General features: G+C 40.3%; 1 protein-coding gene across 1 annotated transcript in view; it reads right to left on the bottom strand.

Annotated features, from left to right (window-relative positions):
- The window catches only part of LOC101701909 (ferroportin), a 42,355-nt gene extending 18,354 nt beyond the window's left edge, over window positions 1-24,001 (bottom strand). The window contains 9 exon segments of the mRNA XM_087206558.1: window positions 65-772; window positions 2,704-2,951; window positions 5,492-5,625; window positions 6,008-6,123; window positions 7,315-7,474; window positions 16,943-17,010; window positions 22,882-22,990; window positions 23,583-23,689; window positions 23,692-24,001. Of these exon segments, the coding sequence (XP_087062684.1) occupies window positions 65-772; window positions 2,704-2,951; window positions 5,492-5,625; window positions 6,008-6,123; window positions 7,315-7,474; window positions 16,943-17,010; window positions 22,882-22,990; window positions 23,583-23,689; window positions 23,692-24,001 (1,960 nt within the window).
- Window positions 24,002-27,973: the final 3,972 nt, after the last annotated feature.

Genomic DNA, 27,973 nt, shown 5'->3' with positions numbered 1-27,973 from the left:
CCACATCACAGGCCTCAGAATCACAGGCCTCAGAATCCCATGCCAAACATGACCCACTCCTCACTGATTCTTCCCAGAATCACACCTGAGAAGAGCAAGATGATGGAGGCATAAGACTCGGGTTGATCAGGGTCCTACTGGCCATCAAATAGAACCATGCTATTGGTCCAGTGGATGGAAGAGTGATCCAGGAGGATGGGTTGGTTCAGGTTTCTTTCAAAGGGGTAAATGTGTTTCTGGTCCTTTTTTAGCAACTCATGGTTTGAAAAATTCTTGTTTGATGGAAGTGAGAAGACAGCCATATCAAAAGGACTTCCAGGAGCAAAGACAGAAAACACACAAAGCATCAGACAGCCTACATGGAGCCAGCTGGAAATGACTCCCGTGGTGACCAAGCCATAATGCCCCCTGAGCCAGGTGAAGAGAATAGTGCCCATCAGGCCCAACAGAGCTGAAAGGGCCATTGGGATGCTAAGCAGGGACCCTCCAATCCCTTGGGTGTAGGCATAGTTGGTCGTGATGCAGTCAAACCCTAGGACCGTCATGTAGAGGAAGGCCAAGCCCAGCCCGGCCAGGAACACGGTCTGCCAGCAGTATGTCTCCCAGCCCTCGCAGCACGTGTGGAGCAGCCTCTGCGTGTTTCAAAAGCATGGAAGAATCCCTTTGGCTGTGGCCTGTTTTCCTCCAATGTTAGACCTGTGATCCTTTGGTTTTTGCAAAGTTCTGGGTTTGCTGATGAATGTGTCAGTGTTTTCCTCAGAGTCCATTTCACCTAAAGTAAAATCTGGATAAGCTGAAAGTCAGTACCTGCCCACGTCCCCTTTGGCCCACCCCAAACACATGTGCTTCTCTGGCGGATGGTCCCGGTGTATACTGATGGCCTCCTGTCCCCAGGCACCTGTGTCTCTGTCTCTGCCTGAAGATTCTCTCTCTCTCTCTCTCTCCCCCCCTCCCCCCTCCCCCTCTCTCCCTCTCTCCTTCTCTCTCTCCCTCCCCTCCCGTGGAAAGTGTGTGGCAGACAGGCTGTAACTTTGCTGGGACAATTGTGAGGTGCATCCTGCACAGTCTCTCAGGAGGTCCCCATTTCTCCACTTCTCCCTTTGTGGGCTTTTGTCCCTTCTCTGCCTCCTTTCCCATTCCCTCACCAAGTTCCTGGGAGCACATTCCAAACAGATTACTTTTCACCCCAAATCCTGCCCCTAGAAGCACTCCTGAGAGAATTCAAACTGAGACCCACCATCGGGTCAGGAAGGCAACACTGACAGGACAAGATGGGGACAAGGAGGGGGAGGACAGAGTTTCAAAGGCTTGAAACTTGGTAATGAGTTCCCAGAAATAAGGGTAGAGCCTTCCTGTGGCTATTTTTCTGAAGACACAGATACTTATGGGGTGTGTGTGGGGGCGGTAAACTGAAGCCTTTTAGTTTTCCAGGATATAGTAGACAATAATTATAAACAGATTAAAAAATATATAACTATTCGTGAGAAGTATTCAGCACGAATTAAGTTCTGTGAAGGACTCAAGGAGCTAAAAATGGCTTTGAAGGAAAGACACAGGGACAGGTTAAGTTACATCCATTTTAGACCAAGAACAGGGGGAAGATGAGGTTCTGCATGATAGAAATGAATTTTTTGTCAGGGCAACTTCAAAAAAAAGCTAAAAAATAACAACAACAACAATGAAAAGATAGTTAACATTGATTTAAGCTTTCCTCTATGCCAGAAAATGAAATACCGCTTTGGGCAGACTGTCCTGTTTAATTGTCACAACATGCCTATGAAATCTGTTCCATTATCATCCTCGCTTAACAAATAGGAAGACAGAGAATAGGAACAGATCATTCAGCCTTGCAAGGTCACACAGGTGATACATAGCAGATGTGAAGCATGAAGTTCTATCTATCTACCTAGGTATTTATCCATCCATTCATCATCTAAATATGTCCACCATGCGGTCTTTACAAAATGTATATTTATTCATGCAGTGGAATCTGGTGGGACTTCATTCTAAAACAACTTCAGAAAAAAGTTATGAATTAATTATAAGTCTAGAAAGAGAAACTGAGATAAGAAGTAACTACTGAACTGCATTGCACAGGCAACTGGGCAACACTATCAGTCGACAGGCGGAGATGGCTCTCATTTGGGAGAAGAGGGTCACATTTATTGGCAGGTCTTCTTTCCTTTCATACCTACGATACTGTTAGAGACTTTCTAATTTAAAAAAATGTTAAACAGTATTGACAGAAGAATGGCCAATTCATAATAATCTGACCAAAGTGCAGAACATACTCCTGAATACACTTGGCCTCTTAATTTAGTATCTTTGGGGACGATGTTCATGAGCGAGACAGGAAGGAGTAATTTGCCCTCCCCCAGGGCCATGGGTAAGTTATGCAGGTTGTATCCTATACAGTCCCACATGGGTGCTACTTACGTTGGAGTCTCTCTGAATGGAACCCCCAGAGCTATGCAGTGCATAACTGGCATAACAAAGCAGCCTGCCTACCCCCACCAATAAGATCAGCCATATGAACTGCACAAACAATGGCACAGCTGGAGCCTTCTGATTTATCACTGTTTCTAGGCACATTTACAGACAAAGTGTTAAGATCATGATTAGACACAAGTTCTGGAAAGAAGAAATGAAACACTAAGATAAATAAGCAAAAAAGAACAAGAGGTCTTTCTGAGCTTGCATTACCTTGAATGTTCACAGCCTCCTGCTGCCTTTCTAGGAAGTGCCCCCTTGTTTGTTACTGGGGTTTTACAGCCAATTGGGGAACTAGTTGATAAACCCTGGACAGAAATAGAAACTCTACAAGAAGTGAAACCAAGTGCCATCCAAGAATGAAACCACAACCCATCACATGAGATGCCCATGTCATCACCTGGCCCACGGACAGGGAAGCAAATATATTGATGACCTGGTCCAGCCGCCTGACTGCTGTGCTCATCTCTGGAAGTGGGAGGAAGGAAACATTGCAACTCAGTGGAGGAGACCGTCCCCTGGTGAATTTCCCATCATGCACTTGCTGGGGTTGCCATCCAGGGCCTGGGTACGTGTCAGTGACAGAGAAGATATTCTCTGGTTGAGTTATAGGTTAATACTAGGATTTCAACCTGAAAAAACCTGCAAGGTCAGTTCTGTTGGAGCTCAAATGATTAACAGATTAGTATACTAGCAAGACTAGGGGACTTGGAGCTAATTATTTATTCTGACACCCATCTCAGTACTTCTGCCCATCAAGCCCCACTCTCCTAACAAATCCACCAATATTCAACTGGGCGTGGTGCACAGTGCCTGTAATCCCAACACTGTGGGAGGCAGAGGCAGGATGATCATACATTAAAGCCCAACCTGTGCAACTCAGTGACTTAGGGAGACTCTGTCTCAGATTTTTTAAAAAGAGCTATGGATGTAGCTTAGTGAAAAGGCCCTGGGATCAATCCCAGTACCAATAATAATAATAATAATAATAACTTTAATACCCTCTATTCAAACTGATATGTAATGGTGGGAGCAGGTGACAGGGGAGGAAGAGGAAAGAATGAATGCTTACTCTGTTCCAGACCCATAGTTCCAAGCCTTCTACCTATTTTCATCTTACTTAATCCTCAGAACAACTCTAAGAGGTTAATAGTGTATTTCCCTTTTGCAAATTAGGAAACTGAGGCACACAGAGGTAAACATATTTGCTCAGAATCAGAGAGGGAAAATGGTAGATCTGAGATTCAAACCTAGGCAGTCTGAAGCCAATGTGTTGGTACACACTTGTAATCCCAGCACTCTGGGAGGCTGAGGCAGGAAGACTGCAATTCAAATCCAATCTGGGGAATTTACCAATTTAGTGAGATCTTGTCTCAAAAAAGGGGGGGGGAGGCTGGAGCTGTAAGTCAGTGTGAAGGCCCTGGGTTCAATCCCCAGTACCCCTTTTCCCCACAGCCCCTGAAAAGACAAATCCTGACTCCAAAACTATTCTCTGAACTCTTCCACCATCACGGAAGAATATATTTACTGAATCATTTAAGAAATTGTAATGAACTTGAACCACAATCCATGGTTTATCTTCAATTTCTTTCAAATTAATTAAGAGACTAGGAAGAGTTTCTTTATCCGGAGGCAGAGGACATCTAAAACATTATGTCACCCAGCTTTTATTCACATAGCCGATTTATTGTGGGTGGTGTTATTTAGCCTCAGTACATCTAAATACATGCTATTAAAAGAAGAAAACATGATTATAAGGGGCTTCTCCTCTTTGTAAGGTATGTATTTTAGTAGACTCCTCCTGAATAGCTTCCTTTATCCTGGCCCTCAATACTCATGCTCATCTTCTAGTAGAGAGAACCAACTGCAGAAGCACAGGACAGGACTGGACATTTGTTTTACATCGGCAACTTGAATAGATTACAGTGTGAACAATCCACGTTTGGTAAATGGAAGAAACAACAAAGATGTCAGATTATTCTATTGAGCATCATTATTGGAAAAGCATTTTTTTCTTCCTCTAATATCAGTGATAATCAACAACCACATTGGGAGGGTAGTTTTTGTTTGGGAAGCTGGAAGCTTATCACTGGTCAGAATTAAGAAAAAAATTTTTTGTACCAGGAATCAAACTCAGGACCTTGTGCTTGGCAGGCAGGTGCTGCACAGCTGAGCTACAGCCCAGCCCTTAATTAATCTTTAGTTTGCTTATTTTCCAGGTCTAAAATTGCCAAGGAACTTCTGCAAATGAAAGTGTATGGAGAGCAGTGTGTGGAGAGTGGTGTTAGCCAAAGAGGCTCCATTTTGAATCTTACCCTCCACTGTATAGAGCAAGGAGACTATGTTATGAGGAACCGCGTCCTTGCCAAATTAGATTGCCCTGGAACGTGATGAACGTTCTGTAACCCCGAGAAACAAGGAAGCCCATGAGGGTGGGGAATTCCCAAAGAACTAGAAAACAAGGAAGCAGGTGTCTCTGGATAAGGGTCATGATTAACAACCAAACTCACCTGTTGTATAAAAGAGAGGAGAAAAATAAACTTGGGTGCTCGGTCTCTGGGAGCCCTCTCGACTCTATCTCTTTGTCTTTATTTTTCTTCATCTTCACTCCCCCGTTCAGGTACTGTTTGACAAGGGACGGCGGGCTCCGTCAAAAGTGCAGCCTATGTAGGCTTCCCACAGTGGCAAGGGCAACCGTTTCTTAGGCACTTCTGTGTGCAGATACAGTGTTAAGCACTTTACAAATCCTGTATCTCACAGGATCCTTCCCACACTGAGCTGTGTGTTTCTCCCATTCTACAGTTAAGGAAAGTCAAGTCCTGACAGATTAGGTATCTCACCCCAGGACATACAGCTGGTAGGAGGCACAGCTGAATTGCATTCAAACCCAAACCATTCTTTACGCTGTGTGACACTACCTCTCTCAGAGCCCTGAATGGCCCATCCGCATCCACTCTCCACTTCTCAACTGATCAGAGGCCCAGGAGGCCCAGGGCTGCACTGCTCACCAGCCAGCTGGCCTCTGTTGTCCCCCGTGATGCTCACAATCCAGTCCCTCTGAATGGTGATGGTCAGCGCTGTGCCAGCCAGGTTCGCCACAGCCTCCAGGGTGATGACCACTGCATAGCAGGCCACCTACTGAAGGAAGCAGACTATGGAGCCCAAAATAGTCTTCCCCAGCCCCCAGGGGCACACATAGTTATTTATCTGAGAGAGAGAGAGAGAAATGCTCAGTGAAGTCTGGAGCCAATGTTGTGCTAACCCTCAGCACTTTCTTCCTCTCGCTCCATTACACCAGATCTGATGCTAATTTGTACCTTGCAGACCAACTCAGCGGTTCTGTTGCCTCCTTGTCTGTGGGATTTGGACTCAGATTCACAAATCTGGGATGAGGAAAGCACTGGCAAAAGATCAGCCAGGGCACAAACTGAGATGAGCCCCCCACCCCCCCCAGCATTCTGGCTGCCTGTGGCATTTGGCTGTCGTTGTGGCATGGGAGAGAGAAGGGGGCACTCACAGTGAACCAGCCATGCCACATTTGGTCCATCTCCCTTCTGTAGGAAAACATGAGCATCAGGACCACGCAGCAGGCGGTGACAGAACCATTCCGGATGAAGAGCGCCGCGTGAGCCACTGCGAATGGAAATGGCCAGGGGCCCAATATTTACTCTCAGCTTTAAGAGGCAGGTCACAGACACATCATCCTTCAGTGCAGAGCTACTGCATTTGACCAAATCCCCATGTCAACCAGCCAACAGGCTAGTCTTTTCCATCAGCAATTGGAGGCTTCAGTAGGAAGCAAAGAGCAGCTTTGCAGCTAAGGGAAAAGACTTTACAACCCAAAGAAAAGAAAAGCTGGACTTTGCAAAGGAATTAAAACAGACTCTGAGAGTAGAATAATATGAAAAGCCATACTCCAGCTGAATGAAGGAACTTGACATTTTCTACTGCTATATCTGATTCTGCTGGATTGAATTCATGGTGGAACATATCAATTGGGCCTAAGGAATAACATTCCAGAATTTTGTTTTCTTTGAGACAGTGTCTCACTATGTAGCCCAGGTTGGGCTTGAACTTGTGGTCCTCCTGCCTCAGCCTCTCCCCTACAGCAATATGCCACTAATCCTGGCTCCCAATTTTAAATAAATTAGGCTTATCCATGAAATTGCTTAGCAAATGCCTTTCCCAGGCCCCTGGGTATAATAAAAACAGTCATGTTGACTAGAAATCAAAAGAATAGGACAACTGAGGAAATCCCACATTTTTATTGGACAAAGGAGGTATACAAAGATATTATAGCCAAAAGCTAAAAGGAGATCTACCTTTGAATAAATAAGCCTTCAGATTTAAATTCCTAGTTATTTGGAATACCTGATAGAAAATCTTTTTGGGGAAGAGGGTACAAAATCTGTTACACACAGAAATTGCATTGATATGTGTAACACAAGTGTTATTATACATGGGTAACATCAGAATATTAAAAAGAAAGTGCGTTTTTCAGGAATTTTAAACTAAAAACTTGTATTTAGAATCCAAAAACCTCAGTAAAGGGCTGAGCGTGTAGCTCAGTGTTAGAACACTTACAGAGCATGTATGAGGTTCTGTGTTCAATCCTTCGCATCGCAAAAACAAAGGAAAAACCACATTAAAGTATTTTAAATATAGCACAAGAGAATATGACACAACTCTTTTCCTAGAGTTTTCAAGTTATGCTGTATGGTAATTTAGCTCAAATTTGTAATTTTATTTCACTAAATAAACCAAAAAAGCTAATGAGGTCACGGTGTACCACATAATCATATAAATCGGAAATAAGACTATTACCTTTATTTCTTGGTTTCCTGTCAATCCAATCTCCAATTAAGACTCCAAATATTAATACAGATCCAGCTACTACTAATCCAAACACCGCTGTTAGGAGAAGATTATGTCCATATAATTCTATCAGAAACACACACATGGCAAAGTGCCACATTCGGTCTCCCTGCAAGGCAGTAGAGGCAAAGCATGCTTTAATCATTGACTAAAAGATAGGATCAGGTTGAAATCCAGAAAGATGCATTTCTCCCAAAGAACGTGTAATATGTACACTTTACAAACAATGTCAAAATGATACTTCTATTCAGTACAACTATAACAACACACAATTTATTCATAACTTTAAAAAGCTGGGAAGAATATTTGTTAAAATCTTTTTTTTTTTTTTTGGTACTGGGGATCGAACCCGGGACCTTGCGCTTTTGAGGCAGGCGCCGGAAACACTGAGCTAAATCCCGGCCCCTTGTTAAAATCTTAAAAGCATCAAAGAGTCAATAAATTAATGAGAAAATATCAAACAAACAACTTGGGAAACATGAAAACCCGAAGAAGTGAAAAGGAAGATACCCTGAGGATATTTGTTGATCAGAGGCAACATCTGCGAAATAGAACTGCAGTTTTGGTGGCCTCAGAAAACCAGATGAAAGAAATCCATTCTACCAAAGATAAGAACTAGCTTTAAGCTGAGATTCCATGAAAACCAGAAACAAGCCAGCCCCTGTTTGGGCTCATAATCTAGATGGTTCGGGAAATCCTAAGCATTGAACATGAGCTAAAGTCCCTTCACTGACCAGTGTTATCACTTCCATCAACAAGTGCAGGCTTAAGTTAGACGCAAATGGCTAGGCCCCACTCCGTATCTGGGAGAAGGCAATTAAAATCCTCTCCAGGGCCGAGGATTTAGCCCAGTGGTTCCACCGCCTACCTTGCAAGCGCAAGGACCCAAGCTCAATGCTTGGTACAAAAAAAAAAGAAATTGAAAATCCTCTCCAAAAGAACAGGCTATTACCATAGGCTTCTGAGGACTGTTGCAATAATTTTTAAGTATAATGCTCAGCACACAGTCAAGAATAACCTATCATATAAGGAAATGGAGCACCATGAACAAAATCTACAATAAATAAAAAACAGTAGAGACAGACCCACTGAAACTTCAGGTATCGAGCTCATCAGACCACAGCTGTAAAACAGTAATAATAATTACTATATCCAGAGACAATCTGAACAGGGATGGAAAACAATAGAGTGGCATGGGCACTTTGAAGGAAAAACTAAATAAAAATTTTAGGACTAAAAAATATAGCAATACGAGTAAAAACTAAACATTCAGTTGATAGGTTCTAGCAAATTAGACATAACTAAAAAAAATCAGTTAATTGCAAACATCTGAAGAAGCTCAGAAAGACAAGAATGAGAAGGATGATAAGAAGATGAAAAAAGGAAAAAAGAAACACACTGATGGCTGGATAATAGAAAACAAAATAATAAGGTAGATTTAGCTTACATATATCATGTTATCATTAGGTATAAATGAACTAACTTTTCTGGTTAAAGAATAAAGATCGACAAATTGAATTTTAAAATATGCCACTTAAAGTTTTGTTTTTGCATTTAGTACTACTAGAGAATGAACCCAGAGCATTTGTACAGAGTTACGGTCCCAAGCCTCTTTTTTATTCTTAATTTTGAGACAGGGCCTTGCTAAGTCACTAAATTGCTCAGGCTGAACTTGAACTTGCAATCCTTCTGCCTCCACCTCTCAGACTGCTAGGATTACAGGCATGTTCCATCATCCCCAATAAAGAAAAATATTTTTTAAGTATAATAAAGAGCCAAAATAAAACAATGGATAATGATATATCATGCAAATGCTAACCAAAAGGAATCCAAGTCACTTAAATTAATATCAAAGTAGACTCTAAGGCAAAAAGGATTACTTGAAATAAAGAGGATTTCTTTTAACGATAAAAGCTCAATTCATCATAAAGATATAAAAAATTCCAATTTTCTATGTACCTATAACAAAGGCTCAAATACATGACACAAAATGTACAGAATTAAAATGAAAACTAGACAATCATTGGGGGAGATATTAAGTCACCACCTCTCTTTTTGTAATTGATAGAACAAGCAAACATATAAATACATTTTAAATGTAAGTGTGTTCATTCAACCCAAAGTTTACATTGAAACACTACACTCAATAACCTCACAATAGCATCATTTTAAGCACATGAAACATTTGTAGAAATTAGCCATAAAATGAATTGAGAAAAATCTTAGTTTCAGCATATTGAAACTATACGGAAGATGCTTTCTGACCTCAAGACAATTAAGTTAAAACTAACGGAAACAAAAACCAGAAATTTAGTTTAAACTGAATTTCCTCATATTTGTAAATTAAGGAATATATTTCTAAGTAATCCATAGGTCTAATCAGCAATCACAAAAGACATATTTTTAACAAAGCATATCTAAAGCATATCCAGTGCAGTTTTGCACTGCCTAAAGAGAAACCTGTGGCCTTAAGTAGATATACTAGAGAAAAAAAAGGCTGAGGGGCCGGGATTTAGCTCAGTGGTTCTGGCGGCTGTCTCGCAAGCACAAGGTCCCAAGTTCGATCCCCGGTACCACAAAAAAAAAAAAAAAAAAAGGCTGAATTTAATGAGCTAAGTGTCTATATTATTTTCTTTCTTTCTTTCTTTCTTTCTTTTTTTTTTTTTGGTACCAGGGATCGAACTTGGGACCTTGTGCTTGTGAGGCAGGCAGTGGCACCACTGAGCTAAATCCCCAGCCCTAAGTGTCTGTATTAAAAAGGAAAGGAACAGCAAAAGAAATCAAAGAAAGTAGAGGAAAAGCAATATTAAAATAAGGGCAGCAATTAGTGAACTAGAAATATAAAGAAACATAGAAAAAGGCTTACTAAAGCCAAAAGCTGATTCTTTTTTTTTTTTTTTGGTATCAAGATCGAACTCAGGGCCTTGCAGCCCCTGAGCTAAATCCCCAGCTCCAAAAGGTGACTCTTTTGTGGGTTTTTTTGCACTTTATTTAATTCTTTTATTGGTACATTGTAGGTATACAACACAATTACATTTCTCATTGGGAATTGTATCTTTACATAATGCATCTTGGTTCTTATTTTTTCCCCATTCCTAGCCCTCCCTTCACCCCCTCCACCCTTCCCTATTTACAAAGACTTCATTTCCATTTTTTCCATTTCTCAGCATTTTTCCTTTCCCTTCTTTCCTTTTCTCTGGGCCTCCCACTACCCCTACCCCTTTGGACCTTTTCTTCCTATTTTGCATTATTGATTATTCATTCTAATCATTGGTACATTTTAGGTATACAATATAATGACATTCATCATTGAAAATTTGCACCTTTACATAGTCTCTCTTGGTTCTTATTTTTCACCCTTGCCCAGCCCTCCCTTCAACCCCTCCAGTCCTCCCTATTTACAAAGATTTTGTTCCTATTTTTCCATTTTCTCATATTAATCCCATTCCCTTCTATCCTTTCCCCTAGCCCTCCCACTTCCTTCCCCTTTGCCCCTTTTCTCCCTATTTCACATTACCTATTATACATTTTAGTCCTTATTTACACTTTCAGTTTCTCACACGAGAGAATTCGGTATTTATACATGTGTGTCCTATTTATTTCACTTAAGAGTATTGCCTCAATGTGCATCCACTTAGCTATAAATGTCTCTAATTTCTCATTTTTGATGGCTGACTAGTACTCCATTTTATAAAAACCCCACATTTTCTTTATCCAGTCTCCAGTTGATGGGCATTTGGGCTGTTTCCAAGTTTTAGCTATTACAAACTGTGCTGCTATGAACATGGGTGCACATAGATCACTGTGGTATGATTCTTTTAATTCTTTGGGGAAGATCCCCAGCAGTGGAATAGTGGGGTCAAATGGGACTTCCAGTCCTAGTTCTTGGAGGTATCTCCATACTGATTTCCACAGTGGTTGCACCAGTCTACACTCCCACCAGCACTGGAGCAGGGTTCCTCTTTCCCCACAGCCCCACCAGCATTTGTTATTGGTTGATTTCATGACAGCAGCCATTCTTTCTGGAGTGAAGTGGAATCTCAGTGTTGTTTTCATTTGCATCTCTCGAATGACCAGTGATGTTGAACATTTTTTCATGTATTTATTTGCTATTTCTACTTCTTTGTGTGAGGAAATGTCTGTTCATTTCAGATGCCCATTTTTGGATTGGGTCTTTAAATTTGGGAGGTCTGATCTTTTTAAGTTCTTTATAGATTCGAGATAGTAGACCTTTGTCTGAGGAAGAGCAGGTAAAGATTTTTTCCCACATTGTGGATTGTCTCTTCACACTGCTGGTGGTTTCTCTTGCTGTGCAGAAGCCTTTTAATAAGAAGAGATCCCACTTGTTGACTGTTTGTGCTAGTTCACGGGCAACTGAGGTTTTGTTCATAAAATCTTTTCCTACACCGATGTCTTCAAGGGTTCTACCTAACCTCTGTCCCAACTGGTTCAGAGTTTCTATTTTAATATTTAGATCTTTAATCCATTTTGATTTTGGTTTAGTGCATGGTGAGAGATATAGGTCTAGTTTTAATCTTTGGCAAGTTGAAGCCCAATTTTTCCAGCACCATTTATTAAAGAGGCTATCTTTCCTCAAGTGAGGGTGTTTGGCTTCTTTATCAAAGATGAGATGGCTGAGTGTGTCTGGTGTTGTTTCTGCATCTTCTAATCTGTTCCACTGGTCCTCAGGTCTGTTTCTTTGCCAGTACCATGCTGTTTTTATCACAGTAGCTTTGTAGTATAGTTGCAGGTTGGGGATTGTGATACCCCCTGCCATGTCTCTGTTACCTAGAATTGCTTTTGCTATTCTGGGTCTCTTCTTGCTTCAAATGAATTTTTGGATTGTTTTCTCTAGGTCTATGAAGTATGCTGCTGGGATCTCAATTGGAATTGCATTAAATCTATATAGCAGTTTTGAAAGTATGGCCATTTTCACTATATTAATCCTTCCTACCCAGGAGCAGGGGATGTCTGTCCATTTTCTGATATCATCTTCAATCTCTCTTTTCAGAGTGCCATAGTTTTCAGAGAAGAGGTCTTTGATTTCTTTCATTAGGTTGATTCCTAGGTATTTCAGTTATTTGGATGCCATTGTGAAAGGAACTACTTGCCCTATTTCTCTCTCAGTGAGTCTGTCATTGGTGTAGAGGAAAGCTATTGATTTTTGAGTATTGATCTTGTAACCAGCTACTTGACTGAATTTGGTTATTAAGTCTAGAAGACTTTTAGTGGAGTTCTTGGGGTCTTCTATATAAAGTATCATGTCATCTGCAAATAATGACAATCTGATTTCTTCATTACCTATCTTTATTCCTTTTATTTCTTTCTCTTGTCTAATTGCCATGGCTAATGTTTTCAGAACTATATTGAACAAGAGTGGTGATAGTGGACATCCTTGTCTTGTTACTGATTTGAGTGTGAAGGATTTCAGTTTTTGACCATTTAGTATGATATTGGCTGTTAGTTTTTCATAGATGGCTTCTATCAGTTTGAGGTAGAGACCATCTATTCCAATTTTTTGTAGGGTTTTTATCATAAATGCATGTTGGATTTTGTCAAATGCTTTTTCTGCATCTATGGAGATAATCATATGGTTTTTGTCCTTGGCTCTATTGATATAGTGTATTACATTGATTGATTTTCATATATTGAACCATCCCTGCATCCCTGGGATGAATCCCACTTGATCAGGGTGTATGATCTTCTTGATGATCTTCTGCATTCTGTTTGCCAGTATCTTATTAAGGATTTTTGCATCTGTGTTCATTAGTGAGACTGACCTATATTTCTCCTTTTCGGTTGGGTCTTTCTCTGCTTTGGGGATCAAGGTGATGCTTGCTTCCAGGAATGAATTTGGGAGTATTGCTTCCCTTTCAATTTCATTGAAGAGTTTACACAGTAGTGGCAGCAGTTCCTCTCTAAATGTCTTGTAGAATTCGGCAGTGAAGCCATCAGGGCCCGGGCTTTTCTGAGTTGATAAGTTTTTAATTACATTTTCAATTTCACTGGTTGATATGGGGTTGTTCAGAATTTTTAGGTCTTCTTCGTTCAACTTTGGTAATTCATATGTATCTAGGAATCTGTCCATTTCTTCTGTGTTGTCTATCTTATTGGCGTATAGGTTCTGGAGGTAGGTATTGATGATCCTCTGGATTTCTGCTTGGTCTGTTGTCATTTCACCCTTTTCATTTCTAATTGCATGGATTTGGGCCTTTTCTTTCCTTTTTCTGACAAGGTTGGCTAAGGGATTGTCAATTTTGTTGATTCTTTCGAAGATCCAACTCTTGACTTTATTAATTTTTTGTATCGTTCTCTTAGTCTCCATTGCATTGATTTCTCCTCTGATCTTTATAATTTCCTCCCTTGTATGAGCTCTGGGGTTGTCCTGTTCTTCTTTTTCTAGAAGCTTGAGGTGCAACATCAGGTTGTTTAATTGGGTTCTTTCTGTTTTCCTAATATGTGTATTCACTGCTATGAATTTCCCTTGTAAGATGGCTTTCATTGTATCCCATAGATTCTGATATGTTGTATTATCATTGTCATTTAATTGAAGGAACTGTCTGATTTCTTCTTTAATTTCCTCTCTTACCCATTGGTTAGTCAGAAGTGGTTTGTTCAATTTCCATGTGTTTATGAAATTTTTTGAGTTTCTTTTGCTATGGATCTCCAATTTCATCGCACTATGGTCTGATAATATACAGGGGATAACTTCAATTCCTTTGCACTTACTTAAACATGTTCTATGTGTGAGTATGTGGTCTATTTTGGAGAATGACCCATGTGCAGCTGAGAAGAATGTGTATTCTGATTTTGTGGGGTGGAAGACTCTGTAAACATCTGTTAAGTTCATTTCTTCAAGAGTTTGATTGAGTTCTAATGTTTCATTACTTATTTTTGGTCTAGTTGATCTATTTATTTGTGACAGTAGGGTGTTGAGGTCCCCCACTATAGTTGTATTAGTGCATATATGACTTTTCATGTCCGTTAGTATTTGTTTTATATAGTTGGGTGCACTAGTGTTTGGTGCATAGATATTTATGATTGTCATCTCTTCCTCTTGGATTGTTCCCTTTACAAGGATGTAGTGTCCTTCTTCATCTCTCTTAATCAGTGTTGGTTTGAAATCTACTTGATCTGCAAAGAGGATAGCTACTCCTGCTTCTTTTCGGGTTCCCGTAGCATGGAGTATTGTTTTCCACCCTTTAACTTTCAGTCTACGAGTTTCCTTTTGAATGAAGTGTGTTTCTTGTATGCAGCATATTGTTGGATTTTGCTTCTTGATCCATTCTGCCAGTCTATTTCTTTTGATTGGTGAATTGAGACCATTAACGTTGATGGTTATAACTGAAATGTATTGACTTGTCATTGCTATGAGTTTTTCTTTTTGTTGGGTTCTCCCCCATTACATTTAATTTCTTGTCATGCCAGATGGGTTCATTCTGCTTTGGTTCCTGGGGTTGTGATCCTCAATGTCTGTTCCTAGGCTATTGTGTAAAATTCTTTGGAGTGCCGGTTTGGTATTCACGAAGTTCCTAAGGTGCTCTTTGTCATGAAAGTATCTTATTTCTCCATCAACTTTGAAAGATAGTTTTGCAGGGTACATCAATCTGGGTTGGAGGCTGTTTTCTTTGAGGGCTTGGAACATGTCACTCCAAGCTCTTCTTGCCTTGAGGGTTTGTGTTGAGAAGTCTGCTGTGATTCTGATGGGCTTTCCTTTGTATGTGATTTGTTTCTTTTCTCTGACTGCTTGTAGAACTTTGTTCTTCTGTTGTGTTTCTGGAATCTTAACAATTATATGCCTATGTGTAGATTTTTTTTTGATCAAGGCTATTTGGAGTCCTATATGCCTCACTTATCTGTATGTCAAGCTCTTTTCCCCTGATTGAAAAGTTTTCTGCCATTATTTCTGTGAAGAGATTTTTTTATGTCATCTGCACTCTCTCCTGTTTCTTCATTGAGTCCAATCAGTCTTATGTTATTCTTCTTTGCATCATCTAGCAGGTGCTGGATTGATTTCTCATGTTCCCTTATAATTTTGAAGCAATTTTTCTTTTCCTGGTCACTAATTGCAATCTTATCTTCTCTATCTGAAATTCTGTCCTCACATTGGCTCATTCCGCTGTGTAGACTTTCAGGGCAGTTTTTCATGTCCTAGAAATCTATTTGCATCTGTTTTATGGATTCCATTTGTTTCCTATGTTCCATCATGTTCCTGAGCTCCTCTCTAGATTTATTAATCATGTCTTCCACTAGGGGCACAATTTCTCCTGTTATCTGAGAAATTATTTCTGATTTCATTTTTTCCAGATCCCCTTTTGTTGCCAGTTCAGTGGGTCCAGGTGGTTGAGTATCAGAGTGTTCCATCTCATTTCCCTTTGGGGTTGCTGTAGGTGATCTGGAAGTCTGGTTTTGAGACTTATTTACATGTTTTCTCATTTCGACTGGGTAGGGGCGCTGTTGGCGCCTGCACGGAGTACCTCCTCTGAGCTGGGAGAGGTGGGACAGGGGCTGGGAGCAGTGGTAGGGATGGTGGCCCAAAAGCCCTTTCCTGTGGGCTGGGAGCAGCGGGAGGGATGGTGGCCGGGAAGCCCCTTCCTCTGGTCCAGGAGCAGTGGGATGGTGGCTCAGAAGCCCCTCCCTCTGGGCCGGGAGCGGTGGGAGGGATGGTGGCCCGGAAGCCCCTTCCTCTCGACCAGAAACAGTGGGACGGTGCTCAGAAGCCCCTACCTCTGGGCTGGGAGCAGCAGGACTCTGTACCATGGTGTGGTGGTCCAGTGTCCTCTGCGTCTTTGTAGTGTGGAACCAGGTGGCTGTACAGAGGAGAGGGGGGTGGGGTCCAGTGGATTGTTGCTGGGGCATGGGCTGATCCAAAAGGTGACTCTTTGGAAAGATTAATAAAATAAACCGTGGTATATGGTGCAATGAATAGTACACAGCAATGAAAAGTAACAAACCAGGGCTGCTTGCAACAACATGGATATTACAAACACAATGTTAAGCAAAATAAGCAAGTCATAATAGAATATACATGGCAGCAATTCATTTCAAGTTCAAAGACAAAACTAAACCATTTCATATAGGGATGTATTACGCCAGTGGTAAAATTTTAAAGAAAAGCAAGGCAGCAAATGCCATAAAAATGAGGCTCATGGCTCCTGCTCCTGGGAAGGAAGAGGGTGTGATTATGAAAGCCCCTGTGAGGGATTCTGGCTACACTGTAGCTCTTCATTGGGGTCATTTTATGGGATTCACTTTATAATTATTTATTATAATTATCCTTCAAACATGTTATATGCATGTTCCTCTATGTCCTCCATATTTGGTAATTCTGGACATCTTTTGTTTCTTTGTTTGTTTTTGTTTTTTGAGACAGAGTCTCACCATGTAGTTCAGGCTGGCCTCGAACTCACAGCAGTCCTCTTGCCTCAGCCTCCCAAGTGCAGGGATTACAAGGACATCTTTAAACAAACACACACACACATACACATTGTATCCAATATTTTCAGACATTCTAATGTCCTTAATATTACAGTTCTCTTTGTTCAAAAAATATTAATTTCATTTTGATTCATCTTACCCATATCAATAAGGCACAGCTTGCAGAAATCAAAAATCTTGGACTCCTGAGGTAGATCAATACTGATCCTAAAACATATACATTCAAATCATAAATGTTATTAAATACTTTTGTAAAGTAAATTTTGCCTGTAATGCAGACAGTGTAAAATGCTATTTAGCATGAATTTTCTTTTAGAAAGTAGTCCAGTACTAAGCAGAAATTAATGCAGGCAACACAAATGCATAGGCTTTGCTCAGTAAGTTGGGGGAATTCTCATGGTTTTTGTTTTGATTTTGACATAAAACAGCCTTTACTTGTCGTTGTGTGGCCACTGGGGAAATATTCAACCTTACACCTTTTATCACGTGTAGAGAGAGGTAAAGAAGGAAGCAAGCCATTACACTGTAACACATGCCTCAAAGGAAGGGGCTGGAGCGGGAAGGAAGAACACGGAAGTGTCAGCCAGCCTACCCGTCCTGGGAAAGCAGCACAGGGGACTTCAGTGGAAGTTACTCCTGCACAAAATCGGAGGACCAAGAGGGAGTTGACCTACTAATGTGAGGACTGTGGTAGACACAGTTCTTCAGGCTGGGAGAACCCATGGTGCAAAAAGGTCAGGAGAAAAGAGTAAGTGTAACTGCAAACAAGAAAACTGGAGATGAGGGGAGTGTCAGGTAAAAGGCCGAAAACCAAGACCAGACCAGGCTGCAAGCCTTTATTAGGGGCACAGATCTGCCAGGATGTCTCTGAACAAAGGCGAGACAAAAGCAATATGGCCAGGACAGGAAGTGCCTTTTATAGGAGCTGAGGTGGGGTTGAGTGAGGTAGTGGCTAAGGACTGGAGGAGCCTGTGACATCACTAGTTGCTAGGAGGAGAGCAAGTATTAGGTTACTCTTTTGGTGGGAGTAGGGGCGTGTTGGAAAGAAGGTAGCTATTATATACAGCAGCCACCCTAAATTGGAGGGAAATCTATCAGGGAGGTAAAGTGCAAAAGGCACGGGGGACAAGGAATGGAAAGTAGAAAGCAAGTCCAAAGGGTGCCCGGTCCCCAGGAGGAACAGTGAAGAGGCAGATCCACAAGGCCACTGTGTCTCTGCACAGATCCCCAGCTGTGCAACCTTCTCACCAGCCTTCCTGGCACTCAGACCTGAAAGCCTTGGACTCTTCTGTTAGTTACACCCCATACCTTAATTAGTTGTCATGTTGACCAATTTTTTTTTAAAGAAAATCCTGAATCTAACCAATTTGCATCACCTCCCTTGCTACACTTGCTTCTCACCTGAATTAGTACAATACTTTCCTAACTTCTCTCCCACTTCCACCTCAGCCCACTTTCAATCTGTTTTCATCACAGCAGCCAGAGCAGTTGTGTTACAAACCTAAATCAGCTCATGTAACTCTGCTCAAAATCTCCAGTCCTTACAATGGCTCACAAAGTCCTCGAGGATCCAGGCTCCTCCATTTGTATCTCCTCCCTCCTCTTTACCTTTGATGATGGTCCAGCCATATGAGCCTCATCCTCACCTCTGGACCTTTGCACTTGCTGTTGCCCGACCAGATCTTCTTCCCTCAGGACACAACACCAGCCCTATCAACCCACCTAACCTTTACTTACAAGTTATCTTTTCAATAGGATCTTTCTCTGCCTATCCAATCTAAAAATTGCATACTAAAGCTGGGCGTGGTGGTGTGTGCCTATGGTCCCAGCTACTTGGGTGGCTGAGGTGGGAGCATCCTTTGAGCCCACAAGTTGGATAGCAGCCTCGGCAGCATAATAAGATTCCATCTCAAAAATAAATATATACATATATACATAAATAATGAATAAAAATCGCACTCCCTCTAGACCAACACCAACCAATGGAACATTCTGCAAAGATGGGAAGACGGCCTTACTGTCCAACAGGGTAGCTACTATGACTACCGAGGACAGGAAGTGTGGCTAGTATGACTGAGGAACTGAATTTTTATTTTAACTAGTCATACAAGGCTGTTAGCTACCGAGTTATGAGTGTAGCATCCATGAGCTCATGTATCTTCTTTTGCTGATTTTTCTTTACTATTTGTTAGTAGCATACTATCTAATTTACTTATAATTTATTTCTGTATCTTGTTTATAATTTGTTTTTCCTGCTAGAAAGTAAGCTCCATGAAGGAAAAAATATATATTTTTTCTCTACTATATTCCTCACACCAAGGACAGTTCCTGGCACATGATACACCTTTGAAAAATATTTGTTAAGTGAACAAATGGAGGGTCAGGAGAAAACCTACAAGTTGTATGCAGGCACTGGTCTGGGTCTGCTCTGTTAAACTTCATCTCTTTACCTGCATGCTCATCTGTTCTTCTGGCTCTTTTTTTTTTTTTTGACTTGTCCCTGCATTCAGACCCCTGTATATCTCCCCAGTGGTGTGCTATCTTCTCCTCAACCTACTACTCTCCAGCTTCTTGATTTTAGCTCCTCAGAGACTCTTGCAGCCAGCCTTGGCTCTGCTGCGCTTTGTTTCAATAAGGCTACCCTGAGACAACACGTGACAAGAGGCCCAGGGCAGCCCTGGTGTACTGCGGGCATCTCTTCTGGGCTAAACCTCTGGTTTGAGGTCTGCTTTGCTACTGTGGTAGACAGCTGAGAGGTGCCCTGAAGTAGCAAGGCAGGCCTAAACCATCAGCTCCATATGCTGAATCATCAGACAAAGAGAGACTTCGGGAGTGCAGCCATTTCCTACCATCCCTTCCTTGGATACATGTCTGTGGTGCCAAGGATGGCTAGGTGCTTATTGCTGACCTGAGAGTTCATTCCAGTACATGTACAATGAGTGTGCCCCACGTTTTGTGAAGGAAAACCTACTCTTGAGCCAAGAGATAGTGAAGCAGACAGGAGGGAACTCTAGAAAAGTCTAGTACGACTACTACTTGTTATGATCAATAATGGGTTTCCATTGTACCCTATTGTGACAGCCTCACACAGACTAGGGAAGAAGGCGAAATTAGGAAGTTTGTTGGAAGCTTTCAGTTTTCTTTGTTTATTAACTCTGATGACTCAGATTTAATTTACAGCTTCTTGTATCAGCCAGGCACATCCTTTCTGCATAAATGAGGGAACAATGTGAGCCACTTATTATAGCACCTTGCATTTAGAGGACACTCGACAAACTATGGCTAATAATCTGATGAGTAGTTGTGTATAAACGATTCCACTGCATAATGTTTATCATAATGAGAACAGCCTTTACAAGTAAATTGAATGTTGAAATGTATTACTAAAATTGAAAGTGAAGCAAAAGGTAGTTTTATGGATGGTAAAATATTTCCATTTCATTTGCCTAAACAGATTATGTACACAAAGACAAGAAATCTAAACTCTCCTTTGGACCACCATTTATCTCCTGTTAAACATCAACATGATTACAATGCAGGATGAGTTTTTTATAGTTTCATTGAGTGTCACTTTTGTTATCGAGTGAAATAGCATGATTTCCTTTCTAAGAAAAAGGGCATCTGTGTAGCAAATGACAAGTAGCTACCATTTCCTCCTGAACAGAATGCTGATTTCGCACTGGGTGACTGCCGACAGAAAACTCAAGAGGATGAGTCACACAGGATGTCAGTTTTTTAGGGCAATTCTATTTTGAGACTGCTCTCCAGCAAGGACTGGCCATAGCCTGTTGTAGACAAGAGGCCTTGGCAGAAGTGTCCCAAGTGTTTCTGGGAAGGATCTCACTTTCTGATGAAAGTAGCAAGAGGGAGCTTGCTCAACTCTGCCCCACCCACATCCTGCCTTTGAATGTGGCTGAGATGCCTAAAGCTCAGCAGCTGTTTCCCTATCATGAACTGACCGTGTCTGAAGCCACTCCAGATGCCAAGGCTATGGGCAGAACAAGCTGGGTCTGGATGGCATCACTAAGTGGCTGAACCAACTGTTACGGATGACTCTTGACATTCTTGTTAGGAAAAAATGTTCTTAAAGTTTAAACCTTTGTCCACTGAATTTTATTTGTAGCCAGAAGCATTTCTAACGGATACATAATCTCTTTAACTATCTTGTGCAGTGATTGCCCATATACCCAGTATCTAGCTTTATTTCTAATATTTGCCATATTTGCTTCATCTTTGTGTGTACTTGTATTTTCAATGTATATAGACAATAAATTGTAAGCATCATGACACGTTACTCCTTCAGCATACATTTCCTAAAATTAAGACATTTTCCTCTATAATCACAATGCTATTATCTCTCCCCAAAATACTAATAATTCTCTGATATCATGACAGCTGGTTCATATTCAGTTTTCTTTATTATCCCCAAAATGTGTTCTTGTGGTTGGAGAGACTTGGCACTTAAATGGAACAAGAGGCACTTAAGATTTTTAAATTTTCTCTCTTTTTTTTAATAAACTTGTGTCATTTGTAGGAAAATGGATGCACCTTGAGACTATAATGTTAAGTGAAACAAAACACCACATGGGCCTTAATATAACATAGATTCTCTTATATGAGAAAACCAAAGTAGTACAGTTAGAAACAAAGGAACTGAGTCACTCCCTTCCCTCCATTCAGTCATAAACACTACTACCCTAATGATTATTCAGGCTCATACTTAAGTTAAAAAGGCCTCCTGTTCCCTCTGTTTTGCCCTTCTGCCCATTCCTGCTGCTGCCTTGGGATTTTCCATAAACTTACTACATAATATGAGGTGTATGCTTGGCAATTCTTTCCTTGTCATACATGAGAACCTGGACTATTTTGGCCCACTCCACTGTAACAAAAGTATATCGAGTGCAAAATAAAAGACAATAGGAAAAAAAGAAAAAAATGTTATTGTAATCCGGCACAAACTCTATTTAAAAGTGTACCTTGATTGAGTATAATTGTCTTGTATGTTTTTATGTTTTTTGGCCTGTTTGTGGTTATTAATGTGTGTTTATGATAAGTAACTTGATAAATGAATCTAAAAGATATATAAATAAATCTTATGCTTTTTAAATATAAATAAGTCTTGGACTTTATAAATATTAATATCTTTTTAATGTACATATGCTTGGATAGAATCTTTTATATAAAATACTTGAAGGGGCCGGGGATTTAGCTCAGTGGTTCTGCCACCTGCCTCACAAGTGCAAAGACCCAAGTTCGAACCCTGATACCAAAAAATAAATAAATAAGCAAACAAACACATAAAATGCTTGATAAAAAAAAAAGATTCTCTGCTCCCTCCTCCTGTGACAGCAGAGCTTCACTTTCAGGTTCATGATGGCTTCAGGAGCCAGGAGAACCCTGGGAAGATCTGAATGAAGCTTTGGAGCTAAGGCTGTAACACATTGCCTAAGAGCCTTATTATCATACCTCTCAAGAGTGTTGTAAAAAAAATTCCCATTTGAAAACTTATTTGGGATGAGCTCCTGGTGTACAAATGCTCTTCTCCATTAGACAGCAAGGGAAAAACTGTGAGCATTTAATGTGGGGCAAGGACCTCTCTGTGATGCAGGCTTCTTGCATCGCAGTTCGCAGTTCTAACTTGATCTTCATCCTTAAATGGCCCTACAGATCCAACTCCATAATTTACAAGGAACAGTGTAAGAACATGAATAGGAGATGACATTTTTACTAATACTAATTGTGTATGTGAAACAGTCAACATTTTTTAAAAGTATAATTAAGAAAAATTAGGATGCACCTAAACTCTGGAAGAGAGAAATGGGAAAACACAGCTAATTGCCTGATGACATTTAAATTAGTAAAATCAGCTGAGAATTTTCTAGAATGTTGCTACATAAAAATGACAAATGCTTGATTGCTTATGTTTTTAACCTTCATTTGACTTAATTAAAGCCACTGTGTGCAGAGGAACTGTGTAATTTCAGAAGCTGTGAATGCAGCAGTGTTGCCCTCACAGGAGTAAATGTGCCCCCTTTCTCAAGCAGAGCTTTCTAGAGTTATGTCTAACCAGAGACTTACCTAAAGCATTCGACTCCCCTTTAATGCACCTGGTGCTTGTGGTCTTAGTCTGTTTCTTCTCATTTCTGGAATTTTCAATCTCATTCAATTCCCCCACCATTACTACTTGCTAGGCAAAAAAAGAAAAGAAAAAAAGAGAGATTTCAAATAATGAAAAATACACACAGCTACCATAATATGGCCATAAACTGGCAGAAGTCAATGTGCTTAACTGACTTGATTCTAATTGGATTCCTCTAAATCCATTTATACTGCACTTATTCCAACTGCAGAAAGTTAATTATGTAATCCATTATAAGGGCTTTACTGCACGTGAGTAAAGTCATAACAATTGTCATCGACAAATACAGACCTATTATTAATGCTCAAAACCAATTATTTTGGAGAAAACATTCAGCCAGCTATAATCAGACTCAACAGATTAATCACATACCAAAAAAGGTTAAAGACATGTTTTGACCAAATTATCCATGTTAGCATTCAACCCTGGGAACAATAATGAAAATAATTTGTCCTTCTTTAATGTTATTTATCCAATGTTAATTTCTTAACTGAGTAAATTTGCTATTCAAGTTATAAATAAAAGCATTTTCTCTAACATTATAGCCTTGAGAAGCAAGTACTTTTTTCTGCTTATAACTATTTTATTTCTAAAATAGAGTGAAAATGAAGAATTTCCAAAACTGTAACAGTTTGCTTACTGAACATAAACAGCAAGAGGGTTTAGATTGCTCACTGGACTTTCAGAGGTCAAAGAGAAAGATGAATTTCAAAGCAGCGTAACAAATGGCTTCAGAACCACACTCAGTGTTGCTACCGTGCACTCTTTGTGCAGAAAATGCTGGAGGTGCAAATGTGTCCTGTGGGTCTTGGAAAGAGAGACCAGCAGTTTCTGCCACCAGTGACAGCCTAGCACAATATGCTCTGGCAGGGGCCTTTCTGGCCAATAGGTTACTGCACTGGGAGAAGGGAAAACAGAGCGCAGCCAATCCTGAGGCCTGGACAAGGGGGAGACATGTTCAAAATATCCTTGACATATAAAACCCTGGACCCTGCAGGAACATTTATTAAGATTCCTATAGAAGGGGGAGCAAATATGATCACAGTACATTACACACATCGAAACCCCCAAATGTGAAACTGGAGGAGGGTGGGGCAAGAGAGGGTAGGGGATGATTAAAGAATGTTATATGCATATACAGATCTGCCCAGATGAAACCCATTATTCTGTATATCCAAGGTGCACTAATGAAAATGTGCAGGGAGAAAGATTGGTAAAGAAAAAAGTTCTATTTGTACTTCTAAATGTGTCAGAAATCATTTTGGAGCAAACAAGACCTGACCATCTGCAGAATAAAGTGGGCAACATGTCTCAGGACCTCCTCCAGGCTGACAGACTGCTCCACAGGACCAGGCTCTCCAGGCAAGGCTGCCCAGTACCTCACTCTTTTCCCCTGCAGTTCCTCTGGGGTGATCGGCCTTGCAAGAGCAATACCAATCTAACCAAAAGGATTCCTTCTTTCCTTTTTTTTTTTTTTTTCAAGACTGGGGACTGAACCTTGGGCCTTGCACATTCTAGACAAGTACTCTATCAATGAGCTACATTAATAGCCCTTTATTTTATTTTGAGACAAGGTCTTGCTAAGGTGCACAGGATGGCGTTGAACTTTCAATCCTCCTGCCTCAGCCTCCTGAGTAGCTGGGATTACAGGTATGCACTACCACACCTAGTTTAGGATTATACTTTTCAATAGGATTTTCAGCAACCAATATTTCCATGAAATAGTTTATTTTTTTTAGAGAATGGGATTGGGGATGTCTCCAGGTCCTTGGCTGGATACCATTTAGTGGCAGCTGTGGCCCAACAAAAATTCCTTTTCTGTCCCAAGCATTCAATATTGAATAAAGGACACTTGAGGCCCTGATTCATTTCAGTAATGACCTAAGATATTTCTCCTGGACAGGCTCTGATTCCTGAGACTGCTTTAGGAACATTGAAAGTGTCTATACATCTTATTAGTAATAATGGCAAAGAGTTACTTGAGAAATTTAAGATAACAATGCTTTCAGTTTATAAATATTCAACCAAAGAAATTCAAAAAGATTTAATGAAAGCATTCAATTTGACACATTCTAGAGAAATTATTTAAATTTTGCTGCAAATGCTTCAGCCTAAAATAAATGGCTTTGTTTGCAGAAATGGGTTCCACACATTTGTCAAAATTCCTCGCCCGTTTGGAAGTGCTGTAGTCCTGGTAACCAGGGAGCTCAGCAGAGCCTAGAGGCCTGTAAGCTGGCAGGGGTGACATAAGCCCCACAATGGTGATGTCGGGGCTCACATCTGCTAAATCATTCTCCCATCTGGGGGCCCGGCAAGAGGGAGGGTACAGAGCAGGCAGTGGGAAAGGAGATCCATTTGCTGTGTTTACAAGTGGAAAAAGAAAAAGATGATACTCCCGCTTCATCTTTATTGCATACATGTCATGCCACATGGAGGAAAAAAGGAGGAAGTGGAGTTGTTCTTTCCAGAAGGGGAATATCACAAGAAGCATGGAAATATTAGTGCATCTTTGAAACTACAGGCAGCATCTCTAGGCATTATTCAGTGGGAATCAAAAAAGCCAATTTAGCACTCTAGGCAAAAATGTGATTGTATGGAGTTAAAGGAGAATTGTAAAGTAGCTTATCAAATGGCTGTCAAGTAATGCAGACTTTCCCAATTAAAGAGTGATATGCACAAACATTTGTAAATATGGACATTATATATGTGTATGTACATTTTGTGGCATATGGGTAGGTGTGTGTGTATAGTCAGGCCACACACGGCATAAGAATGTTTTAGTCATTGATGGACCATGAATACAATGGTAGTCCAGCAAGATTATATGGGAGCTGAAAAATTCTTATTACCTAGTGATATCATAGCTATCTTAATTTGTTCCACAATGACAAAGTCACCTATAGATGTATTCCTTGGACCATATCCTCATCTTTAAGCAATACATGAATATATATATATATATTCATATATATATATATATATGGCTCCCAAGTTATGCTACTTTTTCCAGTTAAAGCTATATTTATAAAATAGCATTAAACTGAAATGGTGAGACTTAGAGATGTCTGAAACAGAAGGGTTTACTGAGCCATTATGGATGCCAGACAGAAAAGGACCAGGTCTTGGGACAAGTTCCACAACTACCAGCAGCAATGGTAAGGAGCAGTTCAGAGTATGTCTGAAGAACCTCAGAGCCAAGAGCATTTTCATAATGAAGACTTGCAGAAGGAAAGCATAGATTGTCTACATTGAGGCTGCACTTCCTATAGGTCAGAGGGGCAGGGTAATACAAAGCTAAGGACAGTCCACAAGAATGCCAATTCATGAGGAGAGTCTTTGTTGCTTCTAGATTGATTGGGATTAATAGTCCAGTTCATTTGTAAACCCAGGATGGTGGTACCTGGTGTTTGGCTGCCTGGAGTTATAAGTCAAGGTTTCAACATACATTCAGAAATATGGAGGTCTTTTGCTGGTTTTCCCCATAGCTGTTAACTGATTAATTCCCTTTTTATTTCCTTCTCTTCATAGTTAAATTTAGGATATCTTGGAATTTTTCTTCTATCAATTATACTCTCTCTCTCTCTCTCTCTCTTTTCCTCTAGTCTAACTCAAACTTTTAATGATGAATCTGAGATGCTTTAGGTGTGAACAGTAAAACAGTAAAATAAATTTCTAAAGTTTAGACAGAGGGAAAATTATTACGTAGAGTAAGATGATCAGCCTCCTGAAATATACCTGTCTTCCTATAAGATATAAAAACAATTTCAAAATTTACCACTTTGATAATTTTCAGTGGTTAAAAAAATGAGTACTTCATGCTTTTCCATATGTTTAAGGAAAACAGCTGACATTTAAAGTAAATTTTTAAGATAAAAGGGATGATTCAAGGATCCAGGCAGGCCAGACCTTACCTCTTTTAAAAGATTGTTCTTGTTGATTTTACTATAGTTGTTTTAAATAAACTAGTAACTGAGACATAGTTGTTAAGCCTGTGCATGGCAATAGATGGATTTTTACTCTCCAAAGGAGAATATTTTGCCCCTCACTACACACTGCCTGATAGAATTATGCACTTGACTTGGTAACCCAAGGGCAATTGTAGCCTTCAGTAAAAAGAGTCAAAAGAGCTCAAGGAGGAAGCAGTGGGGAAGCAGATCAGACAGAAGGATTCTCCCAAATCCTGCATTCTCTGGTTTAAACAAAATCCTGTTTTCCAACCTGTTTTCAACTCTTCCTACAGACATAGGTGGCCAGCGTTTCTCCAATAAATGCCCACTCCTGACCCCAGGCATTCAGACCTAGGTGCTTCTGCCCACCCACCATCCCTGAGGCCATAGGCAGGATTTTTGGATACTTTCAGTGTTTTTTTTTTCATCCATAAAATGGGAAGAATAACAAGATATACTTCACAGAATGGGATGAAGATTAGATGAGAATGATAATGTGTGTGGGTGCTTTGGAGAGGGTCTGGGGTAGAGTAAGTGCTCCAAAGACCTTTCAGCTATTGCCATTTAGTAGGAGTAGTATTTACATATTCTATTATTATTTATCATCATTACTATTATGTTCAAGGTATAAAATGGTAATGTGAAGGAGAGGGCAATGGATACTTTTTAGAAGATCAGCCCCAAACACTCCTTCCTTTCCCAGTATGTCAGATTATGATCTTTAAAACGGTGGAATTAATCTAAACATTCCACTGGGATTAAGACAACAGGATAAATCCCTTGGAGCACAGTCCATAGTGATAGGAACAAAGACATGAGAGTGACGTGGAGCACAACAACAACAACAGCAACAACAAATATAGCATTACTCTTTAAAATTGATTCTTTTCTTTTTTTCTTGAAACAGTGTCTCACTGTTATCCAAGCTGGCCTCGAACTAGCTAGACATTTTTCCTACTTCAGCCTCCTGAGTGGTTGATGAAATTAATTTCTAAGCAATGAATGCATAAATCCTCCTTTAAAAATTCAAATAATTTAGATAAGGACAAACTTTTCTTTGACTACCATAATTTGTCCTAGAGCC

Source organism: Heterocephalus glaber, unplaced genomic scaffold (assembly GCF_053883595.1).
Source record: "Heterocephalus glaber isolate CG9 unplaced genomic scaffold, H.glaber_assembly_v1.0 deba00000676, whole genome shotgun sequence".
Lineage (NCBI taxonomy): Eukaryota > Metazoa > Chordata > Mammalia > Rodentia > Bathyergidae > Heterocephalus > Heterocephalus glaber.
The sequence above is the reverse complement of the archived record's forward strand: the minus strand, read 5'-3'. Positions and strand labels throughout refer to the sequence as shown.